Source organism: Coffea arabica, chromosome 1c (assembly GCF_036785885.1).
Source record: "Coffea arabica cultivar ET-39 chromosome 1c, Coffea Arabica ET-39 HiFi, whole genome shotgun sequence".
In the NCBI taxonomy this organism is placed as follows: Eukaryota; Viridiplantae; Streptophyta; class Magnoliopsida; order Gentianales; family Rubiaceae; genus Coffea; species Coffea arabica.
Genome location: NC_092310.1, coordinates 1,596,195 through 1,621,014, shown reverse-complemented (window position 1 = coordinate 1,621,014; position 24,820 = coordinate 1,596,195). Strand labels below are relative to the sequence as shown.

The following is a 24,820-nucleotide window of genomic DNA, read 5'->3' as shown; positions in this document are numbered from 1 at the left end:
GATTTAAAACTAAAACTATTATCTGTATTGAGAGATATAAGTTGAGCGAATAGACCCTAATTAATCATAGAATTTTCCTAGTTTACATTCATTATTCGGAAGTATGTCTGTGCACGATTTTTCATCTGGGCATAGGTACATAAAAAAAAATTTTGTTTAAACTTACCAGCTAAATTCATAGCAATCCCAATAATCCTATCTTAACTAACCAGAGGGCAATTCAAAGCGACACAAGGGACACAGATGACTAACTTCCAACCACTTGACAATGCAATCTCCATGGAAGACATGAGAGCAAGGCAAAATAATAGGCGTGGTCGACCCCCTTGCATGGGACTTCAGCTCTTCAAAGCAAATTGCACAAGGGTTCTTTAAACTACAATCATACTAGTCCTGATCTTCTAGGCTTACCTTCTTCAACTGATCAATACATGATCCAATTTGTGTTGGTTTAAAGGCAAGAGTTGTTGGATAGGACAATTCTTCGTATGTTCTTGGTCTGCTAATTGCTTCCTTAAATTCATCCTCGAAGCCGGGATCAACCAATATCTTCTCATCGTACCAAGAATTCCATGCCTCGAGCTCGTGCTCAGGTATCTTAACCTCCTTTGTGACCTCTAACCTGAAGGGCAAAACATTGTAACATCTAGGTGTTTTTTTCCTTATGCAACATGCGAAATTCCGATTTTTTTTTATTAAATTTTTTCTATCTAATTCAAAGGGAATAAACATATCAGGGAACATATTTTTGTCGGTCCTTGCAGAGAACAGTGATGGTGAGTTCACTAAACAACCGGCACAATAGAATTCTTCCTCACACCTTAAGCCTTCAAAAGTCCTCTGGTTAGAATTATTCTCCTCAGACTTGAATTTAACGGAAACGATAGTCTTGATTACGAAGGCAAAACTGTGGGAAGTTAATCGTTCATATCTTGGATTATCTGGTGTAAGAACTTCTGATACACTGTAATGGTCGTGGGAATTCAGTGGCGGCAACCATGGTGTGGATGCCATCTTCTTGAAATTCCAAAAGAAAGAAAGGGGGTGCTTCTTGGAATTGGTTAATTTCGCCAATAACTTTGTGGATGGATTTATAACTTATATGATAGGGTAGTCGTAATACTTCAAAAGGGGAGAAATTTGCTTCTTGATTAATTTGTTTCTTTCTTGAAGGAGGAGAAATTTAAGGTCGGTTAAGAAAACCATGTTCGAATGAGACAAGGATTTCCAATATTAAGGTTGGCTTATTATTATGAGTAGAAAACTTGCATGTTTGTTTCCGTGTCCCTTTTTAATTATAATATTGGAAGTTGCATGGTTAATTATAAGATTTTCAAATCTTTATTATTGTTTTTTTTTAAACTAATGTCCATATTTTAATTTACTTTCAAAATAAATTCAAGGGTCCTATAATTCTTTTGATTCTCGTCTTTCCTTTTCCTTTTCATGACAGACATTCAATCTTTGATTTTGGTTAAAAACAATTGATGAAAAAGATTCACGTCTTTTTAGTCAAACGAACTTAATCTCTATTCTCAGTACAATAGAAATAAGTAGACTAATCAAATGCTTTTTTTAATGTCAAAATCAGAGATTTATATATTTCTTATTTTTTATTTTCTCCATAATTAATTTGACAGAATTTTATTTATCAAGTTCCTCATAAGTAGAGGTGGCAATTTGTCCCAAGTCCCAATGGGCTACCCATGCCCAAAAGGACTTTGAGCGGAATGGGTATTGTAATTTGATATTAGGTTTAAAATAGGATACATCCCAAGTATACTCATTATTTGATGGGAAATGTTGGAAAATACTTGGGTACCCATCAAATATCTTCCTAAAAAATTTTATTTATCCTAAAATTCATCTCTAATTTTTTTTTTTCCAAAAATCTGATTTTTTTTCATTTCCATTTTCTTTCTTTTCCTTTCTTCACTTTCCTACAAAAGAAAACCAATTAAGTAAAAATGATTTCATTTAAACAACTTAAAAAAATAAAGGTAACAATAAAAATAAAATGAATTGATAAAATTTTGGTGTCTACAAGAATCAATGCTTTACTAACAACTGTTGGCACTCCTTATGTTGATTTTATGCTAATTGTTGAACTATCTACATAGATTTCTATATGCAACCCTATTATCAATTTTTAATCAGTTTCTTCGTTTCTGTGCTAGCTTTATTCGGCATTTAATGTGAATTTATTTTGTATTAAATTTTGAAAATTTTAAGAATGTCAGTAAGAATGAATTTGGTGTTAAAAAATCTTGTTTCTAGTCCTTGTGTCAGACAACATTGATAAGTGACTAATTTACGTAATAATTGTATGACATTTTATATTATTTTTAGTCACTTTGGTTATATTATTGGAAGAATATGAATCATTTTGGCTATAATTGGTGAAAAATGCTTTTAAGTGATTAAATGAGGTTTTTATCACTTTTTAGTGGGATTTTGTGTATTTTGACAGTTTTGACATATTTTCGTATTTCGGCTATAACTTGACTTACAGTGATTGGATTGAGATGATTCTTGAATCAATTTGAAGATAAGAGATAGATCTACAACTTTGGTGAAGACATCTGAATTCAGTTTGAAGGTTTTCAAAGTCAAAAAGCTGAATTATAGTAGCAAATTTCTACTGGTCGAAGCTGAAACAGGGCAATAAGCAGGCAAGGGTATTTCAATCATTTCTCAGCCTACACAGATCCAAATGAGGTGATTCTTGATGCATTGGAAAACTAACTCAAAAAGCTACAAGTTTAATGTTTTGGTAAAGAGCTAAATCAGCTTTTATCATCAAGAAAAGTTCAGTGGAAGTTGATGAAAAATCGGAGCAGAGCTGGAAATTGAACCAGAAGTGACCAAATGGTCACTATAGCAATCCGGCCGGAATTTGGCCGGATTTCTAGCCAGATTGTGGTCAGAAAAGGCTGCTTTGTACGCGTAAAACTCAATTTCACCTCCACAAACTCACATGTGATGCTAGACATGTGAGAAACTTTTCCAACTGTAAAAGGGAAGTGTAGACCTCATTTCTTGACCAACTTTCATCTTCAAATAGCCAAATTCATTGCAAAACATAAGGGACAGAGAGACATACGGGAGAAGCTTGAAGTTGCAGAAATGTAGCTCTTTCATCTTCCTAGTGTTAGTTAGTTTAGCTTAGTATAGAGTAGGATAGTTCATCCATTCTTGTTATTAGCTAGATAAAGAAGAAGATAAAGGATGAAGAAGGCAAGGAAGAAAGCTCATGTGACAAGGGTTGTATTCCTTCCAAACTCTTTATCTTTTGTACTTGATTCAAAGTTTGGTTAATATACAAGTTCTGGATTTTGTGTTTAATATGTGTCTTTGAAGTTTATGCCTTGGGTTTGGTTGAACTTTGTATAATTGTTAGTGTTTATTATTTGGTTATTTGATTGCTATGATTTGAACAAGTTATTTAGCACTTTGGCTCTTTAAATCATGATTAATCTGGTACCATTGATTGTGATTATCTAAGGTGTTGTTTCTGTAATGAAAATTGAGATTCAACACTAGTTCAAGAAGTGCTAAACATAGGGAGTACACTCACGAAAGTAGAGGTGCACTTATGTGGTTTTTAGTGATTCATTTCATGTAATTTCACTTAAAAAATTAACTTGTAGCTAATTTCATAACCATGAAAATAGGTATGGATTAGTTATGAGTATGGTTGATTCACTACGAAAGTAGGTTTCACATGTTTAAGGAAATTACACCATAACTAGCCTAGATGTAGTACTCAATGATCCAAATATAACACTTGCATGAGTAGTTAGGGATACCACAACCTAAGGAGCTTTTATTTGTTATTTTGTATAATTTCAGTAGGTTAAATTTGTTATAATTCATTGATAGTCTAAATAATAGAGAAGCTTTAGTAATACCGGTAATTGTTCACTCTTCCCTGTGGGATCGACCCGATATATACCCTAAACTACTAGTTGATCTGTATACTTGCAGTGAACGGGTGTAATTCGATTTTTTTTTAAACTTGCATGTATGTAAAATGCCTGTCAAACATTATGGGTAAGGTTGGAATATGGTTGTACATCTATCTTTTCTTTTATTTGTTAATCCCATTTTTCGTTTAATCCAGGAAGAAGATATGTTCATTCTTACCAAAATGTTATGTCTTTTTAAAGTAACTGTTGATCGTTTTAGAGTGTAAATAAATTCAGGAAAATATAATTTCATAATAAGATCAAAAGAAATTTAACAAATAAAAATATTAAAGTTATATAAAAAATAAAAAAAATTAAAGAAAAAAATATTAAAAATAGATTTGAGTATTAGGCGGGATCAATCTAAACTCATTCCAAAGTGATCCCGCGCAAGTTAGTCCCAAAGCACATATGGGTAAGATTAAACCCAAACCCATGTAATTCGGTTCTATTTCGAATCCAAGCAAATCCCACCAATCCCGCCCATTTTACCACCTCTACTGATAAGGCTTTATTTTGCCTCCCCTTTTACTTTGTTCTCATTTTCTCTTTCCGTTTTTCTAGTTTGTGAATTCTCTTTTTCTCTTTTCTCGTTTTCAACACTTGAAAGGTAATTGCAATCCACATAGCCAAGAAAAATGAAACTGCAATTTAGTAGGAGATGGTACAAAATGGCTAATTTTCAAAAAAAAAAAAATGTTGCAAAACCAATGTTGTCATAAAAATGAAGGGAATCCAGTCCGTTTATTTGTCCAACTTTAGCAATATTATATCTTCTCCAACTTCTCTCTGAAAAACATGTTTAAAAGTGTGGCTTAGACATAGAAATCTGGCAAGTTGCGTATGTTCTTGTGAAAGAAAAATTAAGTATATTTTTCTGAAAATATAAAAATAAGAAAGTTATTTACGAGATATTAAGCGAATTGGATGTTTCATTAAGTTTTGGTTTAAAATAAGTGAATATGGAAAACAAAAAAAAAACAAAAAAAAAAAAGTGAATATGGAGAAAGAATGATCGGAGTGGCGTTGTATTGCCCATAATATATAATCCATCCTTTATGAGGAAAAATCCTACTTTTCATCCCTAACAATTTCACTTGTAATGTGGCTAATCTTACAGAAGATTGATCACAATTGAACCATCTACTGTCCAAATTCAAAGAATAACATAACAAATTTCTGGAAGATGATTCACCAAAGATTATCAAGATGATCCAAGATGTAGAATCTGACGACTGGGTTTGTCGGATGCTAGTTGATAGTGTCTTACATCTGCAGCAATACTTCACAAGCTGTTACGTTTTAGGTTGGATTAGGAGGTAAATAGTCTTAAGTTAGAAATGTACGTCCATCCACACACACACATATATATAATTCCTTTAAAGTACAATTGCTAAATTTTATTGATAGAGAGTTGAAGCATATACAAAGTAACATATACACGCTATACAACTATTCACAACCCAAATTTCTATACAACTCATCAAACTCTATCAAAGCACTTATGAGAAATATGCCACTCAACAATCAGCAACCAATTCTTCTGAATTTTTGGCACATCTCTCCATGTCTCCAACATACTGGATGATATCAATAATCTGACCTACTATAGCCGTAGTAGATACATTTTCATTTTGGAATAGCACCCGGTTCCTAACCTTCTTGATGAAGTACACAGAGACAACTAGAGCAACCCTTCAAAATTTATTAATAAAGGATGTAGACATCCAATACCCACAAACCTAGTGTAGGCACCAAAATTTTACTATTTTTTTTGGTTCATTTTTAGTTAAATTTTATTATATTTTAATTTATTTTTTCATTTCTATTTTCTTGAGAAAAATCATTTTTTGAAAATCGGAAAAAGAAAAGCAGAAAAGAAACAAAAAAAATGAAAATTGCATGCAATTTTACAAAAAAAAATAAAATAAAAAGGGCAACGCAGGTGCACCAATCCTTCCCATGGCTTCGCACCAGAAGTCATTGATGAATAGTATCAGAATTGCATCTGGCCATTTCTTCCATTTCCACTCGTTTCTATTACATTTTTTTCCCTCCAAGCCCTTCAGTACAATGCCAACTCATCCTAGTTGGAATCTATCAAGAAAAATCTAGAATCCAAAGCCATCAATCGCTCCAAAATCTCCAATAAAATCAGCTTTCATAACAACCCTTGAGATGAGGGTTTGGAGGTTGGATTTCTCTATAAAAAGGATAAAATGCAGCCCTAAAATGAAAGGGGAAAAAGAGAGGGAGGTGGCGGAAAAAGGAAAAAACAGAGGGAGAGAGAGAAAAGGAGAAAAAGAAAAGAAGAAGAAGAATATTGCAGCGAATTTTTTGGAAAAACAGGGTTGGCCGATCAGGGAGTTTGAGGAGAGGAAATTTCATTTAGAGACCTCCTGCAAAAAATGTCTAGAATCCCCTCAAATCGAGGCTCGAATCTGCTCTCTTGAAAGAGTTTTCCGAAGAAATTCTTGAGCCAGGGTTGAGCAGGAGACCCTGTTCAGAGGCCATTTCTTCTTTGTTTCGATGTATTTTGATTGATTCTTGACTTCTGGATACTCTATAGATCTAAGAAAATAACTTGTCTGTTGAAAATTTTCAGAGAAAAAGTTTTCAAATTCATCAAATTTGAGTCCGAATTTGTGAGATCATCAGCCCGCGAAGCAATTTTGCAGCAAAGAATTGAACTTTACCCGCAATTTCTCACGCAAGGATCTATTTCTTCGACCGTCTCACGCTGTGTTTTGCCTTTTAAAAGGCTGAAGGTAAACTTTCTTCGTCTTTTCCGTTCATATGTCATCAGATTTGATTCAGAAATGTTGAAATCTTGCTGCTGTATCCATTCCCTTGTTCTTCCTCTTCCTGCTGTTTCTTCCCTTTATTCTTACCTTGAATCCTCTTTACATGAGTTGGTGTTGATTTCATGCACTTGGAAGTTGAGATGTTGAGCGTATTTGAGCCAGAAATCTTGTCAAGCAGTAGATATGTTTTCACGCATGAATGAACCAAGAAAAGCTGCAAAAGAGAGAAAGCTTCGACCCAGATGCACGGAAATTTTTGAAACTGCGTTTTGGTCCCTGATTGTTTAAATAATCTCACTGTGGCTCAAAAACTTGTGAATTTAATCAATTTTGCCCCTTTTAAACTTTAATCTTCTTTTGCATGCTTTATGTGACTTTTTGGGTAGATTAATTCTGGGATTTAATGCATAATTAAGGCTTAGCAATTTTTTTGTAGATTTATTACTTTATTTGGTTTTAATAAAATATGTTAGTTTGCGTTAAAGGTTATTTCTGTTTGGATTTTGATAAAAGGCTTTTGTTTAATATTTTTGGGTTTTAATCTGGGCTTCGGAGTTTGAAACCCACTCTTTTTGGTTGGGTTTGTTTGGATAAAACTATGGGTTGGCTGTGTATTTTACTTTGGACTTACAATTGGGCTTGGGAAGCTTTTGCCCAAAGAAATTAAAAGAAATGACCCAAGCAATCTGGTGAACAAATTTGCATCTGTTCCCTGTACTTTTGATTAATTGTACTACGACTATAAAAACTTTAATTTTCTTTCAATTAGGTCTCTAATTTAATTATAATTTGGTCTCTAAACTTTATTTTTCTTTTATTTTGACCCTATTTTTTAATAACTATAATTTGATCCAAAAACTTTCTTAATTTTTGTAATTAGATCCCTAACAGTTTTGATTTCTTAAATATAATTTACTTTCTTCTTTAATTGTTAATTATACTTCATTTAAGTACTTTGATTGGTAGATTTCATGATTATTTTCATTTATTTATATTAAATTAGTGTTTTAACCATTTTGTTGATCTTTGGAGTATAAATAAGACAAATTTCACCCCATCTAATCACCACTTCAAAGGAGGTATCTTCTTTTATATTTTAAATCCTTTTATGTGCTCCAATATGTTTTCTTATGTGTAATTGCATGTTTTGAGTGCTTTTTCCTTTAATTGCTCATTTTATTCATTTTAAAATTTGTCTGTTTTATTTAATTTTAGTAATTATTTGTGAGGCATTTAAATGCCAAGTTGTAATAGATAGGTGTTCAAGACATGTATTTAACTAGCCTATGTAATAGATAGGTTTTAATTTTTGCTAAAAATGTATTTAGTTAGATAAATGTAATAGTTAGGGTATTATTTTTAAAATTCCCCCTTAGATTGTAATTAGAGTCTCGAATGTAATAGTTAGATTTTTATTTGCATTTTATTTGCTTGTGTGATTGCATGCTTGTGTGTTTACGTGTTTATTCGCTTTCATTAGGGTTTTGCATCTAGAAATTATGCTTATGTGTTATGTGTTCTATGTGCATTATGTATTTATTTGCTTTAATTATGTTTTATATGATTTATTTAGTTATAATAAATGCATGACGTCACTACACTAATCCAAAACTAGTTGTGAACTTTCTCCCTAATTTTTCACTAGCCCAACGCTAGTAAAGACTTGTAAAAATAGGTTAGTCCAATGCTAGACCCTTTTACCCGTTTTCGAACTAGAATTCATACTTTGCTTGACATTTATTGCATTTCATGCATACTTTTCACTTTTAGGATCCTTTTTCTCATTTGACATGACATTTCCTTTATATTATCTCTCTTATTCCTATGCATGCAAAATATGACATTTAGACTTGGATTTCATCTAGGAGATTAGATATAGGTTTGTTCATTTGTTTGACTAAATTAGGAGAGTCACCCTTCAAATATGGGAAATGAACGAATAAAGCTTCTTAACCTTAGTATGCTTTCATCCTCTCTATTAAAAGGAAAATTGAATCACGAATCTTAGTCCTCATACCTGTTACGTTGCATTCCTCTCTTTTAGGTCACGTATATTTATATATTATAATTTTCTTTCCTTTGAGTCTCATTTTTGCATATTCGTGACCTCTTCTAAGAATCATTTTTGGCCATCACAATTAATGTGATTTGCACTAATTAAACTTTGAAGAGATATTTTCGATCCTTTCGATAAGTTTTATGGGTTAGATTAAGAAAATTTTCAACTAAATTTCGCAACTAGTTTTGGTTAGGTTGAAAGGGTGCCTAAGGTTTGACTCTATCAAATCTTTGTCTTCCTTTTCTTCAACCGTGACTCCCGAACTTTTTTATCTTGTTTTCAAAGACCTAGAGTCGTCTAAAAAGGGTTTTATCTATTTTTTTATTAAAAAAATATTTTTGGGTGATTTGGTACACCTTAACTCAATATCAAGTGGCAACTCCATTTTTTCCTAAAAATCTTTTTTAGACTATTATTTTGGGCCAAAATTGTCGCACTTTTAAATCCTATTTTAAACCCTTTTTCTTTTGTTCATTCTCTAAAATAAAAAGCATATATTTCAAATCAAAAATTCATTTTTCTAGCACCTAAATACTTATATTTTATTTTTTAAAAAATTATAATTTTATTTCAAAAAATGGGCCGCGACACATAGGACAATTCCATTGACCATGGCAAGGGATTTTTGAAAGCTGAAACCATATTTAGAATTTTCTGCCAAATTGCAGATAAAAAAGATATATGATTCATCCATTCATCCACACCACCGCACAACACTCATTCAGAGTTACCATTTAAACACCCTCCTCGTTCTATCCTTAGTATATAGCCTGTTCTTACATAACAATCAAAGAATAAAAGAGAATCTTGGAATGGGCCCCTATTCCATACAAGATTATACCAAGAAATGTACATATTTGTTTCCGTGTCTCTTTATAATTGTCGTTTGGGAAGTTGCATGGTTAATTACAAGTTTTTCTAATCTTTTTTTTTTTTTGGACACTAAGGTGCTGATTAACTTACTTTCTAAACAAATTAAAGATTTCTTTCATTCTTGTACTTGTTCTTCTTTCCTATATTTTATTTTTTAATTTTTTGCATGACACGCATTCAATCTTAGATTTGGCTACATACAATTAATGAAAAAGAAATCCACTTTCACTTCTTTTAATCAAATGAAATTTAGTCCTTATCCGTGCAATTATGGTAGAAATTGATTAGACCAATGACCAATCAAATGTTTTTCTACGCTTAATATGAGATTTGATTATTTTTTGTTTTTAATTTTATGCAAAAATTAGATTTAAAGGCTTCATCTCGCCTCTACTTTCACTTTATTCTCATTTTTTTTTCTAATTTTTCCTTTTCCTGACATCTCGTTTGCTCTTTTCGCATTTGGTAACACTAGAAAGTTGATTGGAGTACGCATAATGAAGCAAAAAAAAAAAATGCAACTTAGGATATGGTATAAAATAGCTAATTTGCAGAAAGAAAAAGTGTTTGTTGCCAAAAAAAAAAATGTTAGGCATTAATTTCGGTTAAAAAAAATTGTAAGACAAGAAACCCAGTCCCTAACATATCCAACTTTTCAGCAATATTATATCTTGTTCAACATTTCTCTCGAAAACATGTTTGCAATTTTGCCTTAGGTATAGAAATCTGGCTACACTGCAAGTATTTTCCTATGTTTTCATAAGTTTTGCTTTTAGACGTATTAAATATGGAGAGAGGAGATGATTGGATATCTATTGTATAACCTATAAACATATAATCTATTTTTCATCACGGAAACTCCTACTTCACCCCTAACAGTTTCAGTTTGATTCGACTAATCTACAGAAGTTTGATCGCAATTAAACCATCTACCGTCTAAATCCAAAGTAAAACAATGGGGCACACATTGTACATCAATTTTTTTCTCTCGTGTGATGTACAGGGACAAAAGTCGCTTCTTGGTTGTAGTCTTGTGGGTTTAGTTGCCTTCGAATTCTCAATACTTTAGTTGGGTCTATCCTCATCTCCTTCTCCCCCTTCGCCTCGTATAGGATCTTGAACTCTTGTATAAAAAAGTTAGGCTAAATGATGTGTATGCATATTAAAAAGCAACATGCACATATATTAGTGTATCATTCCGTGCAAATTTGCACGGGGTAATTAACTACTAGTTGCATAGGAGATAAAAAAATTCACTTCCTCTAGCAACCACGAGATGCAGTATCTCCATCAGAATCGAATGAATCACATCTGCCTAATTTATTTTTTGCATTAGATATCTCACAAAGTTTTACCAGTATAAACTGTGTGGTACTCGGCGTTACTACAAAACAAATCATTAGAGATGAGTAGAGTATAACTTAAGGTCCTTGCTTTATCGACCATCCGACTGCTGTGTATTTGAGGCTTTGATTAAAGCATCATTCACAACTTTTTCCTACAAACCTTTAAATGACCATCTTGTACCGTGTAAAGAATATATAACCCCAAAATTAGGTATTTGACTCCCAAATGCCTGAAAAAAAAAAACAAAAAAAACTAAAATATGATGCTTACGTAAGAGAAATAGCAATATAATAAAAAATGGGACAGAGAATATCACAGAAGGTAGAACAGAAGATCCGTTGCGCCTAAATGCACAACCACCGCTCCTCTTAGACGAGTTAACCACCAAGTGAAGCATAAGGCCTGACCAAAGATAAAGCATAAGGTGCACAACGGGCTGTAGGTGCAGAGGTTTGAATCCCTAAGGTGGGATCCTCTCCCTACAGGCCCTCCTTTGGCTCAGTATGGAGTCCACCTCTGGAATAGGTTAGAGTAAATGTATACAGAACCAAAATTCTCAATTATAAATATTAAACAGAGTATCAGTAAATAAAGGAGCAGTGGCGAAAGGCGTTAAATAGGACAGCACTGGTGGAAGGCGGTGGCACAGGTGGGTAGCCGTTTTGTGTGGCGGAAATTACTGGTGGCAGACGGCAGAAGGTGGGGGCGTTTTAGGTGTTTTGTATAGACACTTGACATTATTGGTCGAGTATGAAATTTATGCACTTCTTGAAAATTTTTCCCCCCTCTTTGCAAGTAAAACACAGCGGCGGCGTGTTATTAGATTAAATGACAAGTAAAGGTCCAAAACAAGCAGTTGGCGATAACAAGTGTTACTAATATCATATATATGAACTGCATAAACTAAATAAGCAGATCGAAACGAAACATTCATAATATTTTGGAAACAATTTAAAAAGAACAGAAAACCAAGCCTACTGCTATGACAAACTTGTGTAAAAATAGCAATAGAAAACAAGAAATTGATCACTCGAAGGCCCAGGCATGGTCGTTGCGAAGCTTAGCTTCTTCCTCAGGAGTGAAGTCATTCACGATGTTGAAGATAGCGCGAACCCCTTCGACGGTGAGGTCCTTAATCTGGTCTGCAACGGTTTGACAGGTGAGGTCTAGCAAGCCCTTGATGTCGAGATAATTAGCGGCCAGGATGATTTCGAAAAGGGACGCCTGGTCGACTTTCACAAACTCGGCATCGAACGATTTGAGCCCTTCTTCGTCGTCCTTTGCCTCAGCGTGTTTCTTGATGTACTCGAGTACCCTAGCCAAGGTAACGCCGTTAACATTGGGGAGTGGGATGCTGGTATCGGCGCAGTTGTCCTCGATCATGTGCTTGATCGTTTGCGACTGCACAGCCACTGATTCCTCCACCTCGAAGGTCGCGCCATCAGAACTATTCAATACGATCGTCTTTGATGATGATGATGATGATGGTGATGATGAAGCCATGGTTGCCGTAGCTGATGATTTTGCTGCTGCTAAAAGATGTAAGAAAAACGAAGAAACTCTTAACCCTAAAGAAAAACGATGAGGAAAATATAGATAGCAGCGGATGGGTTGATGCATATATATAAGTTGAGTGGGATGCGAATTCTTTTCTAGAGAATTCGGTGTTACTAATTGACACGTAACTATTTGGCAACAAAGGTAATGTAGAATTTTGTTTGGAAACTGGGAAGAAAAAGGGGAAGAAAAAAAAAAAAGTCTTGTCCGGAGGGATATATATTTACTTTTGGATTCTTTCCTAATCTTAATTATAAAAGGAAAAGGTAATCTTGCCTAGGTTCCCGAAAAGGAAAAAAACAAGAAAGACAAAAAAAAAAATATCTTGTTGGAATTGAAATATATTTACTTGTGATTTCTTTGTTGGAAACCTAACAAATATATTAAACGTGTCAATGGGTCTGGTTTTAGCTAAATCCAACCCAAATCCAATATATTTGGGTAGGATTTGGGTTTAATTTCTCAAACCTAGACCTTACCTAGATCAATGATTCTTTAAAAGAGCAACAAGTTTGGATAAGATCTGGCTTTATATTATCTATACTCGAATCCAAATCTATGCCAAATCGTATCTAGACCCGTGTATGACAAAATATATATCAGTAAATTTATAAAATAATCCTAGTTGCCATTTGTAATTGGTGCAAACTTTTTCAAAAAAAAATTGAGAAAAAATAAAGACAAATAAATAAAAGATTGGACGTGGATACAAATAAAGTTTTGAAAATAAATAGCAGTAGTTGGCAATAGTTTTTGCTTTGAGTTCGTAATACTGCATTCAACATTTTTAATGTTAATTTTATTATTTGAAAATAGAAATTGGATGGTAGTTTTTTTATTTTTGAATTTTATATATTTTTAGAATATTTTTACTTTAATTCTTTACCGTATGTTCAGAAAAATGCCCATGGATATCTTTTGGATATCCAAGCCCATGAGCATCGGTGTATGGGTTTACTTTTTTCAACCCATAAAGATTTGGGTTTAGATCTAACTAAATTTAATGGATTTGTATCTAATTTAAGGAATCCAACTTAGATCCTATCCCATTGACATGCCTAAAATCTAGCAATGGTATGCCCTCGCGAATTTTTCTAGTTTATGTTAATGTAAGTCTACCACTTCATTATTGGTTGTTTACTAAATTCTCGGCAATTGATGTAACTTTATATTTTTTGGATGAAATTATGTACTCACTTAACACAAAATAAAATAAAATAAAAGACAATGCGACACTTAAAAAAATTTCTTTTTTGACCATTATTTTCTTGGACTTTATCTTAGCTGAAGATTGTACAATTAAATATAGTTGTTTTTCTCTTTTCCTTTTTTTTTAAAAAAAAATATGCAAGTAGAATGAGCAATATTGTTTGTATGACATTAAAATTTTTCCTTTCTTTTGGTATTTCTTCATTAGTACGTAGATGATTGGAATTGCATTTATGCAATTATTGATTTTTTCAGATACAAATTCATGTGAAACTTGGCATTAAATAATTTCCATTTGCCCTCATGAAATAATTGTTCAATTGAAATTTAATGAGTGAAAATACAAATTGGCAACAAAATAAATGGAGACAGCCAATGCAATTTAACTCTATTGATCTCATATAATGTATGGGAAAAGGGTTAGATTAGGTGATAAGATAGAAAGAATTATAAATACGATGTCCTAAGTCATCAAGACTTCCCACTTACGAAAAAAATCTTATACTATATATGCCATTCGATTATGAGTTCATAGTTAATGAAGTAAAGAACTAGTCAAAAACCACAAAATAGGCCTCTAGTGTCATAGGATCAAAGGCCTGTCCAATTGGACCGTGCTGTATAAACAGTAAAGAAAAATAATGGGCCTCTATTGACAACATAGGATCAAAGGCCCATTCAATTGTACCGTGCCGTATAAACATTAAAGAAAACATAATGCGCTAACTATTGTTGAGCATTTGTATTAATTAAATATTGAGAGACTTCGATTGATAAACAGATAGTAAAATAGGATGACAATTTTGAATTCCTAATTTGCAGCTTATTTCATTGAGTATAGTATTAGTTAAGAATTATAGATTGAGCATATATGAATGATATTTGGGAACATAACAAATGTCTCTTATCAATGTAAGACAAAATACAGTAAAACCTCTTTAAATTAACAACCTCGGACCATACAAATTTTATTAATTTAAAGAGGTATTAATTAATCGATAAATTAATAATTTAGTCATTTATTGAGTTTATTTATAATTCAAAGATATACTCATTTAATCAACTAAATTTTTTTTATTTCATAAAAATATGGATTATTCTATTAATGAAGGAGGCTAAGAGTCTAAGGAATATGAACTCTATTAATATCTTCAATGTATGTACATAACCGATATCCTTTTGCAAAATTCGTTTTGTGGAACAAATGGCTTTAGAGAACTTAAATGATCCTTTAGATGAAAAAGATATTGATGAACTTAAAAAACTAATCAATGATTTGGGCCAGTGTAATAAAATGGATGTGAATTACCTATAGGATTAATAATCCTAGGTGAAACTGATACAAGTTCAAAGGTCTCAAGAAATTGTTGTTAGCATCATTGAAAATCTTGCTAATGATGAAGTTGATGATGATACAGTAGCTTTGAAGCCTGCTATATATGCCGATGAAAAAACTCAAAACATCAATAACTCTTTATAATTTCTTATTATAACATGAGAATTTAAGTCTAGAATTTTTACATGCAATAAGAAAAATTAAGGATGAGATTCAAGTAGGTTTAGATTTTAAGCAAAAATAATAATAGACTTAAATTTTGGAATATTTAAGTGTAGAAAAGTTTCTAAAATATATTTTGAGATATTTTTTAAAATTTTAAAAAAATTTAAACTAATTTTTAGATTACCTTTTAGAGTACTTTTTAAAAATTTTTATATTGAAAAACTAGTTTTTGAAAAATACTCCCATCCAAACAGAGTTCTCCAAGAAGCAAACAACTCTGATTCTATTCCATAGTAATTAATTTTCCACTATATACACTCAAATCCTAATCCCACCAGGAAAAGGTGTTATACGCTATTTTCGGTGTCCAAACCTTTCTCCAGAGAGAATTGGAACTTAGGAATCTGAGTCTATTTAATAGAAGGAAGGGCTTCTCTTACCTTTTCCAGAAATCATTACTGTTTCCTTTCTCAATCTCTTTTTTTCTGTCCCAAGGCTTTATTTATTTATTTTTATTGAGTAGCAGAAAATCATCAAGTCCAGCAGCGATCATGTCTTCATCATCGCCAAAGATGATCACGTTGCAGAGTTCAGACGGAGAAACCTTCGAGGTGGAGGAAGCCGTGGCCATGGAATCGCGGACGATCAAGCACATGATCGAGGACGATTGCGCGAACAGCAGCATCCCTATCCCAAACGTTACCAGCAATACCTTAACTAAGGTTATCGAGTACTGCAAGAAACATGTCGAGGCAAAGAACGACGAAGAAGGGCTCAAATCTTTTGATGCTGAATTCATGAAGATCGACAAAGATACCCTCTACGATCTTCTCATGGCCTCTAATTATCTCGACATCAAGTCTCTGCTTGATCTCGGTTGTCAAACTGTGGCAGACAAGATCAAGGGTAAGAATCCTGAAGAGATCCGTAAGGAGTTCGGGATCAAGAATGATTTCTCCCCTGAGGAGGAAGAGGAGATTCGCAAGGAGAGTCCCTGGGTTTTTGACTGAATGACTCCGGGCTTAATTTTAAACATCAAAATATTTCATGCATATTTTGTTTTTAGTAGTACCCATCAGCTTGCTACGTAGTATTATGTAGAGTATTTAATATGGCAGTTTATAAATTGGCCTATTTTTTTTTTGTTTTTTTTTTTTTGTCAACGCAGGGGTATTCGGGTCAATCCTTACGGAGCCTGACTAATCCCCTGCGCCTGAAGTACCCCGCCACCCAAGAGCACCCAAGCAGTATGTGAGGCCAGACTCGAACCTGTGCCACCATGAGGATTACCCCATGGCCTCACCGGCTGAGCTGACCCCGAGGGGCTTTTATAAATTGGCCTATTGATTTCAATATTGTTGCTTTTGACATTTTTTTTGATGTGTAACTATAGATTGATTGAACCTTCACTTTTTTCACTTAATCCTATTATCTTTGCTGCTCATGCTTGTAACATTGGTTTAATTTTTTTTTTTTTTTGCTCAAAAAGAGCAAAAAAGTTGGTTTCTTTAAGAATTAGTGACTATTCATTTTTCCATACCATCCTAGCTCGAATCAGTTGAATCGTTCAAAGAGAAACTTGAAAGATTGCAGAACTTAAAGAGTTTCAAGTTGTAATCAAATAAAGGGTCATGTTGAGAAATTACTCAATTCCTCTTGCAATCCACAAAGCAATTTATGATTCAAACAAGACAAAAAAAAAATGATATTAGACTAATGTTCATCCAAGTCAAGGAAAACTATCCAATCACCTCCTAGTGCAAGTTTCGGAATAGCCCAGATCAATTAACTTGTCCTGATAGAGACGTGCTTCAAAGGAAAATTCACATCCAAGATCTTTCGGTCAACCCCTAACTTATCCTGCTGGCGTACTCCTAGCGCGTCTTGGTCTTAGTTTCATGTCTAAACCATATTCACACCCAAACCTATAACAATTCATGACCTAGACTCTTATGAGGCACTCATACGTTATGCTAGGCATGTATATATGTGCATCCGACTTATGTGATTCTGGAAAAAAACATCTATATGAGTTAATGTATTTTTTGCTCTTAAAATGAAAAGTAAAATAAAAATTGCAGTAGATTTCATGTGGATTCTCCACAATACTTGAAAATATCAATTTTGTACATCCATTTGGGAATTCTCAATTTCGTACTTTGCAGTGCTCTTCAAGTCTAAATTAGGTTCTCTAACGTAGCCAAAATTCTGAATTCGGGCCTTGAAGTTAAGAAAAAAAAAGGAATCTGAATTTGTTCCCCAAACAAAGAATGATTGAACTTATTTGAAATCCCTCATTGTCCGTGTCTTATAAGTTATAATAGAGGATAAGAGAGATTTATTTTTTTTAAGTGATGAAATATCCAAAAAGAAAATCAATAGCTGATAATTTTAATTAACAATTGATCGTTCCAATTTCATCTAGGATTTGATTCAAACGTTCTCTTTCCTTCCAAGAAACCAATAAATCCAAATCCAAATCCCATCCGGAAAAGATACTAAATTGTCCTATATATTTATCACTATACTTGGCAATTGGGCAGGTTGGGCGGGTTGATATTGGGCTTTTATTTAAATGGGTTATACCCAACCCGTCCAACTTTAAATTGGGTTAATTTTGGGTTGGGTCATATTGAGTCATCTCAAACCCATAACCCAAATATGACCCAATAAATTAATTAATAGATTTTGATATATAAATTCTCTCAAATACATTTTTATGTAAAAAAAAAAAATTTCGCACACATAAACACATTTTCACACACTAAAATAATTTTGGTCCAAGTTGGATATAGCATGAAAAAATGGTATATCAATATACAATTTCCAAGTCTTGTTACTTGATTTAGCATTTGTCATACCAAACATATTTCTAATATCATAAAAGATCCAATCACACCTTAATTTAACTGAAATTTTGATGAGAGAGATTAATTCTCAACAAATTAGTTCAAATATCACTATCCAATTCATTTGAAAATTTTTGGAAAAATTAACACAACATTAAAACAGGTCCAATGACAACTCAATCATTCACCAGTCACCAATAAAGCACATTCTAATGCCTTTGGTCCTACATTTTTCTAAAAATTTTAAGTGATAAAAATTTTAAAAAATGATAAAATAAAGGAGAAGATGTCCTACTTTATAGTTATAGAGGAAAAGTTAATCTATGATCCATTTTATAACCATTCTCTATTTTTCGAGTACTCAGCTTTGGATTTTAACTTTAGGATTTGGTATTGATATTTCATTCAATATAGCAATATTGATATTGGTACATATTAAATCATAACATATAATGGAATCCGTTGTTCTTTACCAGTGTTGTTTTTTCAAAAAAACCAAAGTATTGTTATGTGACAAAGGGATTATTACATCAGGAACTGTTTTTAGTGAATCCATGGTTCTTGATTGATATCGATATGTGATAAGGGGATAATACCAGGAGCTGTTTTGATATTATTTGCTGCCAAACAAGACAAGAAGTTTTGGGCTAGTTGAAGTTGCCGGAAGGAAACGAGAGTTGTATTACTTGAATTTAATTTCTTTTTTTGTTTTAAATTTAAGTTGGGTAATGGGTGCCCAACACAAATGTCCAAACCGCCCAAAATATATTTGAATTTTTATTACCCAATCCAAAATTGACCCAACATCCAAATTACCCAACCCAATCTCTCAAATTAGTGTGTGGGTTGGGTAGGTTGTTGGGTTTTGGGCATAATTGCCAGCTATATTTATCACTCAAGAAAGCCAACCAGCGTAAAAATTTTCCTAGGGTTCAGTTTTTCTGAAATCGTTTAGTGAAATTCATTCATCTTTCAGTTTAATTGCCTTAGGAAATTGGTTAATCCATGTCTCCACCAATCTTGAATCCCGTCGGTGAAGACAAAATCTACGTGAAAGCGTCGCAATCGGGCCCTGCTGAATACGATGAATCAGAGGACTTTGCCTTCTTCTTGATCAAACGCCAGGTTTCTGTAAAGTTCGTCTCAGATGATAAAAATAGCCCAGCAAAGAGCTTTGAACTTCCGTGCATGGAGGATGAGTCGTTCTTGATGGGCTATGAAGTGAATTGGAAATCAAGGGTTTCTCTGGAGCTCGTAGGAGACATGCTCTACGAAGGCAACTTTATCCCGTTCAACATTGATCGATCGATGTGGAGAGAAAGACATCTAAACGGAACGATCCATGACGAGGCGAAAAGCTGCTGCAGTTTGTTTGAAAAAAGAAGTCTTCTTGAAAAAATTCGGGATTTTCTCCTCTCGATGAAGTTCCAAGAGCATAATGAAGGCAAGAATATCTTGCCTGTGAAGCTGGAGATTGTGAAGGAGGTAACGGTAAGGGATGAAGAATTGAAGAACTGGAATTTGTATTACCATGATCAGGAAAGACGTAATCCTGATTTCGCGAGAGATTTGCAGGAAGCAGTTAGGGTTTTAATAGGAAAGAACAGGGGAAGATTTGATTTGCTGTGAAATTAACAAGTCTTGAATCCATTCAAGAACTGGAGACTATTTTTTCAGGGCTAAGCCATAGTTCTCCTTCTGCATAAACTAGTTTGATTTCTTGTTCTTTGATGTACATGCATCTTAATTATTCGATTGGGCTTTGAAATTCTGATTATTTGAGATTCTGATTTGTGAAATTATATATGTAAATTTTGTTTGCTTCTTTCAAGCTCTGTGTTTCTGCATTGCTTTTGTGCAACTATTATAAGTCCATTTTTCTATGAAGCAATATGAGGTCTATGTAAGATGGAAAATATGAATTTATCAATTCGGTTTCAATAATTAACTTTTTCCTTAGTACTTTTCTAACACTTTTTAGGTTTTTATACATATTCTAATCATAATAACAGATTGCTTCGATGGAAATTGTTCTTCAGTAAAAGCTTAGGAGAGATTAGTCAGAAAATATAATTGGCTCAAAGAAAATTTTCAGGAAATATCATCTCTGCAACTGAAGTTATTTGTGCATTGAAATAAAAATTTGGATACCATGATATTGCACCTTTTGGTATTGACCTACAGTTACTCCTTTAACTTCGGAAGGAGTTCACTCACTTAACAATAGTCATTGACCTTTTGTGTGTTTTTTTTTTCACATTTAAATGATATACAGTGAATATATTTTTGAAGTTCCTTGCTTTGCTTTTTTTCAGAATTCAAAGAGTATAAAATCCATCAATTTTTAAAACTCCTGTAGTTTTAATCTTTTTATATTCATTTTCTTTTCTTCGACTAATTAAAATACGTGTTAAAGTAGAAAATATCATTATGAAAGAGCTCTAGAACTCAAGTGCCGAATTCAAATGAAAGTTCACTCCTAAATCCCAATTCACAACTTTCTAATTGTATTCTCAATGTTTTTTGATCGCTCCCCAAAATTTAATCTGATGAACTTAAATTGTATTCGAGATTGTCAGGAACTTTATTAGTGTTATAGATTCTAATCTTCTGCCTCATCCTCACTTCTTAAATCCCACTATTCTTAGTTAAAAAAGAAAAATCCCACTATTCCTAGTTAAAAAAGAAAAAAAATAAAGTTAGTACAATACAAGTCCTTCAGCTAATTTCTCAGATTATACCCAAAAAAAAAAGTTCGTCAAATGTATGTTTAACAAACGCGTTGTACAAAATTATACCTATCGTGCTTAGTCAGCACAGATTGCGGCAAAATATATATATTTTTTAAAAAATCGAGCCTGCTACCGTGCTGACTCAAAAAAAATGTGACAGGAAACCCAGAAAAAGAAAATATGACTTTTAGCAAAGAGAACTATTATTACAGTTTTCCTCTTCTTGGCAGGAAGGAATAGAAGTAGTCAGACTGGATTCAGAAGACATGAAGGAGGTAAGACATCCAAAACAACAAAGTATGGTCTAAGAAGGAGCAGAAGCAGAAAAAGAAAAAGAATAAGCTACGGGAGGTTGATCAAATCTATAATCCAAACAAAAGCCAATCACAATTGTTGACTTTTGAGTTCCTTATACACTATAGCTGTATCACATACGCTGACACCAAAAGAGCATGTAAAAAGCTTATCAGCCTCTAAGTCGATGACAGTAAAAGTGCCTTTTTTTTTTCCACTTTGAATATGAACTTTACACAGAACAGACAAAAGAAATAGGACCAGTACATAACATAAATAAGTAGATAGTTAGCTCCATCCCATAACCATATAATTCCGTATATCAATTTGTGCACCTACTTAAAACTACAGCACAACTTAAATCTCTGTCGCATTTTTTTTTGACCGAATGCCTGCTGCCTTGCTGCTGTGCACGGTAGCAGACTCGATTTAAAAAAAAAAAAAAAATTTGTCACAGGCTGTCATGCTGACTGGGCACGGCAAGTATAGTTTTGTACAATCAATTTGTCAGACATACATTTGATGGACTTTTTTTATTTTTGGGATATATTCTGAGAAATTAGCCCAAATCCTTCTTATGGATAGTGACATGTGCAGTGACTGATAACTCCTGTTAGGAACGATTCAAGTAACACCAAAAGCTTCTTTCGAAAAGTTTGTTCATTTTAAAATTATTGATCGTGTCAATTCCCACAATTTTTCTAAGTACTTATGTGCCAAAAATGTTCAAATATCACGTTGTGGTTTCATTTCTTGTTATGTCCTATTAACTTTTGAATCAATTGGCTCAAAAAGAAAAAGCTTTAGAATCAATTGACTCAGAACTTTAGTTTTATTTAGTGAAAAAATATTCTGACTACTTTACTAAATATTTCTATGTCAAAAATACTGATTCGATATTGTTTATATGCGCTAATCATGTTGTTCAATATTGTACTCGAAATTTCAATGATCTGAATAAGAATGAATTGCCAATCCAATTCCTTCCCTTGTCGGTTTTTCAAGTGATTCATAATTGCAATTAAATTGAACCATAGTATAAAAAGGTTTATAATTCATTTAATTAGCTTCTCTTTCATAGCTTGGGTCTTTTCTGATAACTGTCAAATCGGCACTTATTATGGTATTTTCGTTCTACTCCCTGAAATATATGTAAAATACTAAAAGTGAGTAGAATCTAACAATTAATCCAGATTGGGTCAGGTAATAGGAGAAATTAATAATAAAATAAATGATAAAATCGCAACCTATCAGTCGATTTTTCAAGTGATTCATAATTGCAATTAAATTGAACCACAGTATAAAAAGGGTTATAATTCATTTAATTAGTTTCTCTTTCATAGCTAGCAGCTTGTTAAATATTCATTGGTGACTAATCAGAGGTAGAGCTTCATAAACCCAAGCTTGGAGTTAAACTTCGATTTAAATGCATAGTTGAGGGCAAAGTTTGATTTCCTCTCCTTAATTTGTTTTACATGCTTTTTATCCTTTTTTGTTTTGTTAAAGGTAGATAATTGTACAATCCTATAGTCATTTATGATTCAATGATTTTGAGTATTATTCACAATTTCAGCTTTTTTGGTGGTAAATATCTGTAATGGTTCCTAAAATTCAACCTTGCTGGTAAAGATATTTGTTACGTTTCCTTGATGCTTTTGGTTTTGTTCTCAACCTCTTGCTTTTTTTTTTTTGTTCTTCACCCATGTAAGGTTTAGAGTTTCCCTTAAATTAGAAAATAGGTCGAATATTAACATGCTAATTAAAAAAAAGCTAAAAAATTCAAAATCAATCTAAATTTCCCTTAATTGCATTCTATAATTAAACTCTAGAATAATTTTATCTTCCTAAAGTAAAATCAATTGGTAAATCTTAGTAAACCAAAAAAAAAAAAACAAAATCATTGTGGGAGGACTCCTAAGAACCGGAATTTTCAAGTTCAATGTTTGAAACTTATATCTAGCAATCCCCTTTCCAGAATTTTCCATTTTAATACTGCCAAATTTCTAACTTTTGGACTTACTAACACAAAAAAAAAATGCTTATGTATTGATTATTACCATAGTTGATAGTAGTCATTTTTTTTTTCATAAATTGTTAATGCAAGTATTATTATCCAGTTAGCAAAACCAAAGTCTAATCCGTTCTAGAAAAGAATTTGCCATAAATTGTTAATTGCAAGTATTGAGAATCCAATTAACAAAACCATAGTCTAATCCCTTCTGGAAAAGAATTTACCATAGTCCACACTAGTCAATGTTTTTTATTTTTCATAAATTGCTATCCGGAAGTAATTAATATCCAATTAACAAAACCTGTCCTAAATACCTCCTGGAAAACAATTTGTCAGAGTCCGTACTAGTTAATGTTATTTCCATAAGATGAAACCGAATCCTAATCTTTTCTAGAAAAGAATTTTACCCTAATTCATCTCTATATATACCAGAGGAAAACAGCCAAATTTCCACATCCTTTTCTTCTCTAGGTTTACAGCTTCTTCTTTTTCTCAACACCAAATTTTTTTTGAATCATCGTCTCCGGTGACAATGTCTTCACCACCAGCAAAGATGATTGTGTTGAACAGTTCCGATGGCGAGACTTTCGAGGTGGAGGAATCGGTGATTTTGCAGTCACAAACCATCAAGCACATGATCGAAGACGACTGCGCCAACTCGGCAATTCCGCTCCCCAACGTCACCGGCACAATATTGGCTAAGGTACTCGAGTACTGTAAGCAACATGTGAAGCCGAACGACGGCGAAGAATCGTCCAAGGATGAGGCAGAAAGTCTGAAATCGTTCGATGCCGAGTTCGTGAAAGTTGATCAGAAGACGCTGTTCGACATCATCTTGGCCGCTAATTATCTCGACATCAAGGGCTTGCTTGTCCTCACTTGTCAAACTGTGGCGGATATGATGAAGGGAAAGACTCCGGAAGAAATTCGCAAGACATTCCACATCAAGAATGACTACACTCCCGAGGAAGAAGAAGAGGTTCGCAGGGAAAATTCCTGGGCTTTCGAGTGAATTTTTAGATAATAAATTAGCAGGCATATAATTTTGTTTTGAAACTGCTATTAGATAAGTTATGGTTTTTGTTTCTTAAGAGCTACTTATGATTAATGGAGGTCTTTTGAATTATAATGCCAAATAGCATGAATTAGCTTTTAAGGAGGTCTGATTAATTTTCATGTTACGTATAGATTTTTGATGGATCTGTCAGTTTAATTGCTGAGATTTTGAGTCAGCTCGCCATATTGCTCCAGTTCGATTCACAAATCACAACCTGCTGACACCCAAAACGCCAATTTACAAGCATTCTGATTTCTATGTATATGAAAGTTTGGAGCTTTTTTCTAAGTTATTCTCTTTTTCCTTGTTAAATTGGTGAGTTTGGGTTGCAAAATTTGAAGATGAAATCTTCACCGCAAGAATCTAAGAGGATTAGTAGTCCCTAATGGGTTTAAAAATTTAACTAAGATTTCACGATTTCAAGATTAGGGGAACTTTCAAGTTATCTTTCTAAGCTCTTACACAAACAGACGGAGCCAGCTTCACAACAAAAGCCAGCTTCAAGCTCTAAACTGATCAGATTTGCAAAAGTTGACAACACAGATTGGAAATAAGAGAG

At 33.1% G+C, this 24,820-nt stretch overlaps 3 protein-coding genes across 3 annotated transcripts; 2 read left to right on the top strand and 1 right to left on the bottom strand.

Annotated features, from left to right (window-relative positions):
* Nucleotides 1-11,989: 11,989 nt before the first annotated feature.
* Nucleotides 11,990-12,731, bottom strand: LOC113741191 (SKP1-like protein 1A). Its single transcript, XM_027204879.2, has one exon. The coding sequence runs from the start codon at nucleotides 12,669-12,671 to the stop codon at nucleotides 12,078-12,080; it is 594 nt and encodes a 197-aa protein (XP_027060680.2). The 5' UTR covers nucleotides 12,672-12,731; the 3' UTR covers nucleotides 11,990-12,077.
* A 3,059-nt stretch (nucleotides 12,732-15,790) lies between these two features.
* On the top strand, nucleotides 15,791-16,429 carry LOC113733216 (SKP1-like protein 1B). Its single transcript, XM_027262827.2, has one exon. The coding sequence runs from the start codon at nucleotides 15,870-15,872 to the stop codon at nucleotides 16,326-16,328; it is 459 nt and encodes a 152-aa protein (XP_027118628.1). The 5' UTR covers nucleotides 15,791-15,869; the 3' UTR covers nucleotides 16,329-16,429.
* A 7,124-nt stretch (nucleotides 16,430-23,553) lies between these two features.
* Nucleotides 23,554-24,296, top strand: LOC113725516 (SKP1-like protein 1B). The gene has a single exon (XM_027252476.2). It carries the CDS (start codon nucleotides 23,737-23,739, stop codon nucleotides 24,214-24,216), a length of 480 nt encoding a protein of 159 aa, XP_027108277.1. The 5' UTR covers nucleotides 23,554-23,736; the 3' UTR covers nucleotides 24,217-24,296.
* The last annotated feature ends 524 nt before the right edge of the window (nucleotides 24,297-24,820 follow it).